The 12,141-nt window shown below is 43.6% G+C and overlaps 1 protein-coding gene across 4 annotated transcripts in view; it reads right to left on the bottom strand.

Moving 5' to 3' along the window:
* The window catches only part of ARID4A (AT-rich interaction domain 4A), a 61,869-nt gene that overhangs the window by 16,991 nt on the left and 32,737 nt on the right, over positions 1 to 12,141 (bottom strand). For all 4 annotated transcript variants that reach the window (XM_079984250.1, XM_079984248.1, XM_079984251.1 and 1 more), the window contains one exon: positions 3,894 to 3,966. In XM_079984250.1, the coding sequence (XP_079840376.1) occupies positions 3,894 to 3,966 (73 nt within the window). The remainder of the gene's footprint in view (positions 1 to 3,893; positions 3,967 to 12,141) is intronic.

The raw sequence follows: 12,141 nt of genomic DNA, 5'->3' as shown, positions 1-12,141 counted from the left end.
TATTACACAGGCTTTGTACTTTTACTCTAAAGCACGTATCTACACTTTACAGCTTATAAATAGCCACTTGCCTGATGTCATCTCTAGGCACCCAAGCTGGTCCCATTATTCCCTTCCAGCCTATTAGACCACAATCAATCAACCAATATTGGCAAGCGAATTATTATTTGACTGGTAAGTTATTTGCATGGCTACATTATAGGCTTCTTCTTCTAACTGTTTGGCTGCGAGCATCTCAAAGCCGAAGTTGATACCTGGTGCCTGCTTTGGTAAAACAGATTCTTCTAAATAGGATACAGACTGGCTTTAAGATAATGATGTGTCAAGTTAAATGTCACCTTTAAAGGTAATGGAAATTCCACCCTCTTCTCCCTTCCAGAGTGGGGCATAAATAGACTCAACAATCAATTAGTAATTTGACAGAGTTGAGGATACAAGCAGCAAAAAATGGAGGGTGAAATGACCATTAAGAGCTTAAAAGCACAATCTTAACAGTCTACTCAGAACCAAATCCTCCTGAACTCAATGGGGCTTACTTCTAGGAAAGTGGAATCAGGATTGCAGCCTAGTATTTTATTAGGTTCAATTAGGACCAAGGCTCAACTATAGAAAACCACTCAAATTGGTGGAAAACACTGTGGATGGTAGATTGGGACAGGCAATCCCCAGCACTGAGTCCTTCAGGACTCAGAAGGTCACACTGGTTGCCCATTTGATCCTGGGCCAGGTTCAAAGTCTTGTAATAATTTACAAGGCCCTAAATAAGGCCCTTGTATCTCTGCTTGATCACCAAAGTCTGCAGTGGAGTCACTGTTGGTGGTCAGAGAATTGTACAGTAAGGTGGGACCCAAAGGGTCATCTGGGGTCCAATCTCCTGCAATGCAGGAATCTCAGCATGGTCCCCCATGGCTCATATCCATAAGGATCTGCATGCCCAGTATTTTGTGGAACTCTCTATTAGCTGGTGTCAGACAGACCTTCTTCCTAATGAACTTCCAGAACTTCTTTTAAAAAAGAATTTTAGAAGGCATTTTCATTCAGTTCTTATTTTATGTTTTAACTCATTTTTAGTCTCATTGCATTGTGTCTCCTGTATGCTGCTTAGAGACAACTGCAATTAGCAGTATACAAACTGAAAAAATAAATACAGGTCCCGTCCCCCCCCCCCACTGCAAAAATATAATCTGCAATCCAGGATTTATTATAGAAAATGAAAATATGCAGTGGCCCTATGAAGTCGACCACCTTTAAATATGTGCATGCTGTTATTATGGATGGTTACTGGTAATTGAGATTTTAAGATTTTCAGAGCATAATGCCAGGAAATTAAATGTCAAATCCAAATGAGAAATCTCCAGAAGTCATTTTCATTTCCATCATTTACCAGCAGAGAGCATCCAAAGCAAGCATTCCTAGACATATCCTGTTCTGTAGCAGGGATCTCTCTAGGCAGTTGATCTATATGCTACCCACAGCAAGACATTAATATATGAGCATACAGGAAGTAGCCTTACACACAGAGCACAGATTCATCTAGTCCAGCACTGTGTTACCAGAAATCTTTTTAACAGAAGCTGCTACGCATTGAACCAGGAACCTCCCACAAACAAAAATGAACTGGGGCTTCTCCTCCCATGAGGTACAGTGGTGCCTCGCAAGACAAAATTAATTCGTTCTGCGAGCTTTTTGGTCTTGCGATTTTTTCGTCTTGCGAAGCACGGACTTTGGAAAAGCTTCAAAAATCACCAAAGTCTTCAAAAACCTCAAAAAGGCATGCTATGAGTTGCTACTCGAAGTCAAGTCGCAACTGCACCCCCTGAATGCACGGTTTTAAGACAAAGGAAACAAACTTGCAAGACGTTTTCGTCTTCCGAAGCAAGCCCATAGGGAAATTTGTCTTGCGAAACAACTCAAAAAACGAAAAACTCTTTCGTCTTGCGAGTTTTTCGTCTTACGAGGCATTCGTCTTGCGAGATACCACTGTATTAGATTAGTTCAGCAACAGTAATTAGTTGCCCAGTATTTTACACTGTATTGGAGAGAGATGTTACATGAGACAGCAACATCAGCCAAGCACTGTTGCCAAGGATTAAAAATGATCAATTTTATGCATTTCAGAATTTGTAGCTGTGCAAGGCAAGAGATTTTTGAAGCCTTGGTTAACGCTAATAAGCTAACTTCTACCAGCCTGGAAATACAAGCAAGCTTCTCTTCATCATCCTGGTGATGAACAGACAACAATTTGCACTGAGGAAGGCAATGTCTTGTCTGTCCTTTTCAACCAACCTTAAGATGGTTTAGCTGCAAACCAACCAACCAACCTCAGAATCCCAGGCAAACTGAAACACTAATATTGTAAACCGCCCAGTGATCCTCAGACGAAGGGCAGTAGAAATTTAAATACAAACAATTTTAATAATAATAAAAAAATGATAATAATATCCCCTTTTCAATGTGGGAACATTCATGCGAATTAAACCCCTTGACCTTGGATCAGCTCAACGCAAACATATGACAACAGGTTTAAATTGGCTAACAACATGATTGCAAACAATCATGCTCACTTGCTGCTTTCACAGCATATAGCGCTTCAGTTTGCTATCACTCTGCCGGGCACTTCAAGTTGAGTGAATATACAGTGGTGCCCTGCAAGACGAACGCCTCGCAAGACGGAAAACCCGCTAGACGAAAGGGTTTTCCGTTTTGGAGGCGCTTCGCAAAACGAATTTCCCTATGGGCTTGCTTCGCAAGACGAAAATGTCTTGCGAGTTCCTGCGGGGTTTTTTCCCCTTTCCCCCCTTTTCCTAAGCCCTAAGCCGCTTATCAGCTGATCCGCTAAAAGCCGCTAAACCGCTAATAGCGCTAATCTGCTAAGCTGTCAATGGGCTTGCTTCGCAAGACGAAAAAACCGCTATACGAAGAGCCTCACGGAACAGATTAATTTCGTCTTGCGAGGCACCACTGTAAGGAGTATTTCATTGATACTGTAATGGATTTGGACCTGACAAGCCAGCTTTTAATATTTTGTATTCTTGAACCTAGACTACCCACAGCAAACATGATGGAAGCCTGGCCCTTGAAAAGGTGCAGGCTACAACATGCACCAAGCACAGTGGATCAAGTTTTGAAAAATTGGTCACTGGGAGCACATTACAGCGTGTGTGTTTTTTTGTTTTAATCCAAATCCAAATAATTTGTATTGGTTTTCATGTAAATACAAGAACAACATATAACTACAGTATCAACACGTTTCTATACTTGGCTTTCTATAACCTTCTGGGTATACTTCAAGATGTTGGTGCACACATATAGGGGGTTTTCAGATGCTTGCTATTATCAGGTGGGACTCGTGTCAGATAACGGCAAATTCAGGTTGTGCAACTATAGTTGGTTGAGAGAACCTGCACAACAAACCCACTTCCCCCCAAAGATTGAAATTTTGCAGTAAGGAAAGACACGGGAAAATGTGGGATAAGACTTGCTTTGATGTAATGTCTTGTAACCTCCCCGCAAACAAGTCAGGATGAATGCTCAATAAATTGGTCATCTGGCAGTGCCCATATTCCACCCAAAAAAGGGTCCCACATACCTGCAGATCCCTATGCCTCGCTTCTCTCGCATGCTGCTGCAAACTCATTACTGCAGCAAGATTGCTTAAGAGGATTCGTTTTAGGTGATGGTGATGCTTAACGTTTGTAAACACCAGCCCAAATGCCTTGCACATTTACTCCGAGTTCAATGGGACTTCCCCTTGAATGCACAGGAATGTGGTCTCAACAGCATTCAGAGCACATCACAAGCATTCGGCACAATCAGCAAATATAGCACTGTTAAAATGCACTTCCACACTAGGTTCAGAGCTTCCATCATTCTAAAAGGCAGTCAAGTCTTACCTCTGTCTTCCATAAACTTGTAAAGCTGTTGGAGGAAATTGTCCCTCTCTTCAGGATCAAGCTCTTCCTCAGGCTGCCAAAAGAAAAGAAAAAAAGGAGACACTTAAAAAAAAATAAAAATAAAGTATATGTGTTTGCCTTAATGGCAGCATCATAAGCATTTGCATACGGAGAGCCGAGTTCGACAAATTTCAGATCTGCAAAAAAACAGTATTATAAAATTGGCAAGAGGGAACTATTCACCAAAATACGTTATATGGTATCCAAGCAACTTGATAGAAAGTGTCTTGCATGTTGACGTCTGATGGAGATTTGACAGGCTCTGGAGCTCCCGTTAAATGCAAGTGGTCAGTCTTCATTTTGAAGGGACCCTGATGCCTGGCCTCATCCCCAAGAGACCACTGCCCCTGAAAATATACAGGGATTGGCTTATTAACCTGAAAAGCAGCTGAAGGTAGGTGCTCTATTAGAATCACTAATCTCTGTTCAGTTTCAGCTGGAAAGTCGTGGAACCACAAGCAGCATTACTTCAAATCTGAACTCACAAAGTATACCCTTCTCTCTTAGCAGAAGTGCTCTGGGTTCAGGGTTCTTTCCAGCCAACTGCGCCCTTCTGCAGGATTCTGTGAGCTGTCAGGCAGCAGCAGGGAGCCCTTTGCACAACAAGGGCCACATTTCCTTCCAGACAATCTTCTGAGGGCCACAGGCCAGCGGATGGAGGGGCCAGAATAAAAGTAAACAGAGCAAAGAATGTGAATTTTACCTTTGCACAGCAGACTGGTTTCTTCACACACACCCATCTCTCCTCTATCCAGACAAGGAAGAGGAATGAGCAAAGTTCAAGTGAAACAGGGCCAATAAGGGATGTGGCCTGGGAAGTGTTCCAAGGGCCAGATAAAAGGCCTGGAGGGCCACTTCCTCACCCCTGCTTTAAGAGGCCCCAGCAGGACCACTGCCTCCTTCTCCCACCCCCAGGTTTCAACTGACAAGACATTCTCTGGCTACTGAACATGCTCAGTCCCCGCTGGGCTCTTCGGCCTCTGCATAGTTTAAAGGTGCTTGTACTCCTGAAAACCTTGGGGTTCCCCCAAGAATGCCAATACCTCTCTCATGTTTCCCCTCAATTTCTGGTGGATGAGTTCCCTATTAAGTGATCTATGCCAAGAATGAAGCTTTCACTCCTGCAGCACGTTTGCCGACGGATTTTTAAATCTCATCCAAGCACGGGAGACACATGACTCTGCTGCAGCTACCAATCCCAGTCTCCCTCCAAGGAACACAGGGCCAGAATACACCGTTCCCACCCCGCTGTGTCCTTATAGCTACCCTGCAGTAGCAGGCGACGTTGAAGAGGGCTGTTGGCCCAAGGTCACCAAGCAGGCTTCTAGGCTGAATGGGAACTTAGTCTGGTCTCCCTGTTCCTAGCCCGGGATTCCAAAAACTACAACTCACTCTCAAGCAGGTGGCTGCATTCAGCAGAATGCAACTACTAGTCTGAAGTGGACATTGTGATCAGCTACCACATCCTGGGACAGCTGCATCCGAGATACATAGGTAACTCCTCTCCATAAGTGACTTTTGCATCTATCTACATACCAATGGGGGGGGGGGAGAGAATGGACGGCAGAGAATCCCAGATCACATCATTAGTGACAGAAATATTCCTGGAAAGGAGATTATTTCCATGAGGGAGTTATTCTCCCTTCTAGACACCCTACAAACCATGATCTCGCAAACAAACATTTCTACTGACAATCATAATTATTCTTGAGTATTTATTGTGGTACTCTTTCACTAAAGGAACTTTTCGTTCTGAACAAAAAATTAAGTTGCTTATTTGGGGGCTGACATTATTAGAGTCAGTTAGTGTTCATATTCTTTCACTCTTTGTGGTAGGAGAGAGAAGGAAAGCTAAATATATCTATTCCACAGTGCTGCAGGGGCCATTCTGTTCAATGTTTATTTCTCAGACAGGCTCCAGTAGCATCACGTGAATCCTTAAGACTTTGTAATTTCTTGTTTTCTGACAGACTGTGTGCACCAGCCTTTATGTTAAATTTTACAGCATCACAATAAAATGCTTCAGAAGTACTTCAGGAGTTTAACGCATGTGTGTCAGGTGTAACTGAGCAAAATGTTAAATATTACACCAAGGTGATCCTGTAACAGCAAAGTGCTGAATGGAGTTCTGAATATGTACCATTTGATTTAACCTGCTTCACATAAATGGGGATTGGACTGGAAAGGGTGGATGATGTTTGGTGTCAAATCATATGCTTTATACATATAGGGACAGAAGTTCAATCCCAAAATCCCTCAGGAGCACTGGGAAAACACCTCAGCCTTAAACCTACTAATCTGTAAACAAAGCTATAAGCTTTCTCTTTGGAAGCAGGACTCTTATTTTTTCATATTTGATGATTGCCAAATTCATTCAGTGATGCTATGGGATATTGCTTTAAATAAAATGAGAGAGCTGTTTTCCCCAAACTCATGAGCTTGACTTGCACTTTTGTGCTTCTTAATGTCAGCTTGGAAAAAGAAATAAAATGAAAGTTCATCTCAGTTTTCTTAATTTATTTAGTATTGTGGGCCATGCTTTGCATAGAATAAAAGACTGAAACCTCAAATGCATAAGGCAATCTTATGCATGTCTACTCAAGGTTTGAGCCCCACTGTGTAGATTGGGTGTTACTTCCAAGTAACTTGAACTAAACTGAAGGCACTGTGTGCTACTAAGGAACTTGTGGAATATTAAGGGCTCTCTTGAGTAACTACAATCTTTTAAAATGGTTTTATCAGTGATAAAGGAAGTATAGCAAGTGACCCAAGTTTGATTTGTTGCCAGAGAAGTAAACAGGAGCCCTTGTTCAGGCTGGTGAGGAGTGATTTCTGCTCCACACATATAGCTGGCACCTGCAGAAATCAACAGACAAAACAACAGTGTTGGTTGGTGCTGACCTTTAAAGCCCTAAATGGCCTTGGTCCAGTATACCTGAAGGAGCGTCTCCACCCCCATCGTTCTACCCGGACACTGAGATCCAGCACCGAGGGCCTTCTGGTGGTTCCCTCACTGCAAGAAGTCAAGTTACAGGGAACCAGGCAGAGGGACTTCTCAGTAGTGGCTTCTGCCCTGTGGAACGCCCTCCCACCAGATGTCAAAGAGAAAAACAACTACCAGACTTTTAGAAGACATTCTGAAGGCAGCCCTCTTTAGGGATGCTTTTGATGTTTAATAGACTATTGTATTTTAATATTTTGTTGGAAGCCGCCCAGAGTGGCTAGGGAAACTCAGCCAGATGGGCGGGGTATAAATAACAAATTATTATTACTATAAATACTAAGGAAATGTTAATGGCACTGGGGAAGACCTCTCATTCCTAGTTCTGCCTTAAATATTAAAAGGGTTTTAAATTGCAAGAAAATTTAATAGAGTTTGTTATTCTTCAAAAGGAGATAAACAGAATTTGCCTCTGATGTGCAGTTTCTAGAACCTCCCAACCATCTTTTTTAGAGCCTCAGAGGAATGTCTATATATAGTGAGAATTCTAAATATGAGTATAGAGCATTTATGCAAAACGTTTATAATGGTAGCTGAAGTTACCACACTTTGTCAGTATCAAGGTGTTGAAACATGCTGCAAAGGTTTTAATTAGGTTTTTGCATTCCAAATAAACAAGAGCGCCACAAATGTCTATTTTCTTTTACTGCATTATTTTATCAAAGTACTACGAAATTGCTGGAAAGAGAGTCAAGTCCATTCTGCGCAGGAAACGTTATGCGCCTTCCAACAAGGACACAGGAGTCAAATGGCTATTGTAATTATTATGCTGCAGTAGGTATAGATGTTGTCAGTCACACGGGCGCTGAATACGTTCAGCCGAAAGGAAATTTATGTTTACAAGGTTAAGGAATTTCAGAACATGAAAGTCCTACACACTTATGAAAGTTATCATTAAACAAACGTGTATTTTTTTGCAGAAGCAGTTGTCTCCAAGCTTTGGGGAACAATTTGATCTCCCAATAAAATTCTGTAATAATATGAATAAAGAACAGCTACCAATCGTCTACAGGAACCCTGGTTTCAATCTCAATCTAGGGGTTTCATCATATTCTATGATCACCTCCACCACACTTTCCAAACTCTTTGAACCGAATGCATGTAGAGTGTGTAAGCCCAGCTTCATAACTGAATTTAGCATGGAGACCGGGGTAATCCATATGGTGTCCCCTCTGGGTGTTGGGACTCCCAACTCCCACCAGATCATGGTCAATGGTCAGGGATTCTGGGAGCTGGTCCAACAACACTTGGAGAACCAAAGGTTAGCCAACCCTGTTCTAGACTCTTGACTAAGGCAGATCTCCAATAACTATAAAAAGCAACAAAAAGAGAAATCTGAAGTCAAAATGGCTGCTTTTGGTGTTTCTGCCTCCTCTGAGATAAACCCTCTGAACCTCTGTAGAGGTCCTTCAAGATCACAAAGGCCAGAGGACATGGTCCCCATTTTTGGACACACCAGAGGATCCAAGAGGTACAATGTCTGAGGAAAGAAAGTGCCTTCTGCTATTTTACTGAGTTGCATACGGATTTGGCCTTTTTGGCCAAATCTGAAATCAGCTCCTCAACTGCTGGGGAATGGGATAGGTATGGATCTGAGCTAAGTGAAAAAGAGCAAGAGAATAATAACTGGAATAGCTTTCAACCTGATAAAATCTCAATACTAAAGCTTTCAATTGTAACTCAAGAGCAACTCATTAAAGCTCAGGATTAACAAGCAGTATTTGGGGACAACTGCAAAAAAGAAAAGAAAAAAAGAACCTAATCACCTGGATAATGGTACCTTGATGCACCATTGCACATGGCGGTAATAACAAAGCCAGAAACTAGGCTTTGGGAAGAAGAATGACAAAGCCACATCACACCCACCATTTCTACAAGTCGCTTCAGATAAATTGCCAACTTGCTACAAGGGCTAGGAAGACATTTTCTGGGTCGAAACCCAGTACTTGAATGGTTCAAGGGACTTATAGAGCATAAATTAAGAATAGCCGACCTATTGACATATCCATGTGGGAAAGGGGTAGGTACAGGGGTAGGCAACCTAAGGCCCATGGGCCACAAGCAGCCCACGGGGGTCGTTTAACCAACCCATGAGCCGTCCCCAAACAGAGCTGCCCGCTCGGCGAGTCCCCGCGTGCTGTGCTAAACCAGCGCAGCGCGGTGCAGGGACTCGCTTCCCTGATGTCGGAAATCGCGTCTGCGCATGCTCAGATGCAGAAAATCGCATCTGCGCAGGTGCAGGAAATCATGATCCGCGCGATCCGACCCACAGAGGGATCTCTGCTGGAGTTACGCAGCCCAGGCGAGGTAAACCTTGCTGACCCCTTGGGTAGTATGTTGCAATGGGGGAACTGGTTTCTTTTCACTGACCGAGTTCTGGGTTCAAATTCCTACACAGGTACAGTGAAAACTGCATGTAGAAAAGGGGAGGCACAACAATAAGCAGCACACCAAGCACTGCTGTGGTTACACAGGCACCATGCATTTCAATAGGACATGGGTTTGAGCCTCAAACAATCTCCACTGGAGCAAGTGAAGCCGTGATTGGTGGATTGGACCCAGCGTGTCCTTTATCCTGAGGTGGCTTACCAGTCCCGAGGCCCATTCCACTGCCAGAACTGCAAGAAAAACCACCAGGTGACAAAATCTCAGCACAAAAGCAGGTTTATAAAAAACCGCAGCCTGTTTCGAACAGAACTCCACCCCAGTTATAATATTACATTATTTTAAATGTAAAAGATTTTACATAGCAGGAAGAGAAGCCAGATGAAGTGCCCCTTCTTAGGACTGCATTTTACTTCTGAATCAAACCACTAAAGAAAAGAAAAAACCTGACACAATAACATAATATGCTTGAATATTTCCTTGTGGGGGGACTGGGGGGGAGGAGGAGGAGGAAAGGACTGGACTAGGTTTTAAGGAGATACGTATATAACACTTTTGACTTAATGATCCAGTAAGAATGATTTCTGCTGACAATATAAAAAGCAAATGCCAGTGTTCCACCAGCCAGATTGATCTCCATATCTTCACTTTTATATAAAGGTTCTCTCCTGCCACATGAAACAATAGATTCTGCATTTCCCCCCTATGCTAATCTCTCTTTCTGGTGTACTTTACCTTCCAGTCTCTACCAACATTTTAATTCCAAGTTAGGTCTAAAAAGAAATGCACAGGAATGCAGTTTTTATTTAAAAAAAGAAAAAACAAAGCTCCCCCCTCCCTCCTCTTTTGTTTGAAAGGCAGAAGCTCTTTAGGAGCCAAGTATCAGTTGTAAGCAACCACATATAAAAATATTACCCAGGGGTTAAAAGAAGGGGGATCGCCCTTCATTCACTTACCTGCGACAACGGGTGTATTTACAAATGCTAACACAGAGACACACACACACAAAAACCCCTAGCGCAGATTGCAACAGTTCACACCCTGCAAAATGTGGCCTATTCACTCTGTATAACAACATGAGGGAGGGGGAGGGGGGAGGAGGAGAGGGAATCCACATTCCACAAACGATCAAGCCCTTACACTTTGCTCAGTATTAAAGCATGTTTGCATGGAAAGTGACTCCATTTTGTTTAAAAAGCCATTCTTTTTTCTGGCACAGGAACAAAAAATATCTATACATGCATTTTTTAATTTATTTTATTTTGCAAGGGGGGAGAGGGGGAAAAAAGAGAGGATTACATGCATTGCCATATGCATTGCTGGAAAGATCAGAAAACTTAAAAAAAGAAAAAAGTAAACCCCACCCCTCACCAAAAAAAAAAAGAAAAGAAAAAGAAAAAGCCACCCCCACCCACAGGGGCCGAAATGGATTAATGCTACACCTACTGAACGCGCGAGGAGTCCTTACCCGGGTGCTGCGTTTTCCTCCCAAGTGCAAACTGGGTTTTTTTTTTAAATATATATATATTTCTTTGCTTTTTCTACCTAATCTGCTCGCGGTGCCTCGCTGTACTTCAGCCTAACTTGCAAATATTTGCGTCCCTTTCTCTCGCTGCACCGAAGCCGCCGCTCTGCAGCATTGCTCCTCCTCACATCCTCTCCCCCGGTCCGTTCAAATAAATAGGTAAATAAATAGATAAATAGGTAAATGCAAGGAAAGGGAGGAATCGGACATTACATGAGAGGAGGAGGAGGAGGAGAAGAAAGAAGGAGACAGCCCATTTCAAAGCATCTGGTAAGCCTCCCCGGGCAGCCTGCCAAAAGCCTCGGCTCAGTCGTCCCCTCGCCCCCGAGCATGCGCACTCGCAGCCAACAGTGCGTCGCCATGGCAACCCCGCAGGCAGCCTCGAAGCATGAACAGCCATTCTGTTTGCAGCCTCGCAAGGCCGCAGACGACGAGGGGGAAGCCAAAGGGAAACACGGCCGCGTCGCCGCGCTTTCAGCCCGGCCAAGTTTCCTCCTCGTCCAACAGGCTCAAGAGCCGGCCGACCTCCCCCCCCCCTCCGTGTTAGGGAGCAAGAGGGGGGGGGAATTCGCAAAGTCCACATTGTCTATCCTAAATAAAAAAAAACCCCTCACAAAGAACGAGCCATTAAAAAGCAAACAAACCCCCCCACCCCGTGCTTGGATTTAAAACAAACGCACACCCAAAAACATGTAACTGCAGGATTTGGGCCAGGCGAAGTAAAACAAGCTCTTCCTCAGGGGCGGTGCAATGCTTTGCCGCTGCTTCCCTCGGAAAAAAAAAGATGCACTGAGGGCTCTGGACGTTTCCTAACTTATTTTAAAGAAAAGAACTTAAATCCAGAAATTAAGAAGCACCTGCGAGTTTTCTTACGTACACCCAATGAACATCTGGGGCTCCTCTTGCGTTAAACAAAGACAAATGGGGTTAGGCCCCTAAAGGGCGCGACAATGCTTGCCTGCCATGTGCTTTTAAAAAGGCCCACGGAGAATGGGGTATGGAAGAACGCCGTGAAGAACGGGTCTCACAAACCATTGTTTCCTCTGAAATACAGTGGGACCTCGGGTTACTGACGCCGCTAACCCAGAAATAGTACCTTGGGTTAAGAACTTTGCTTCAGGGTGAGAACAGAAATCGTGCAGCGGCAGTGGGAAGCCCCATTAGCTAAAGTGGTGTTTCAGGTTAAGAACAGTTTCAGGTTACGAAACGAATTAAGTACTTAACCCGCGGTACCCCTGTAGTCCCCACTCCCCCATCGACAAAAGGCAGTCAGGCCA

The sequence above is a fragment of the Podarcis cretensis genome, assembly GCF_951804945.1.
Source record: "Podarcis cretensis genome assembly, chromosome: 1".
In the NCBI taxonomy this organism is placed as follows: Eukaryota; Metazoa; Chordata; class Lepidosauria; order Squamata; family Lacertidae; genus Podarcis; species Podarcis cretensis.
This window is presented reverse-complemented; position numbering and strand designations above follow the sequence as displayed.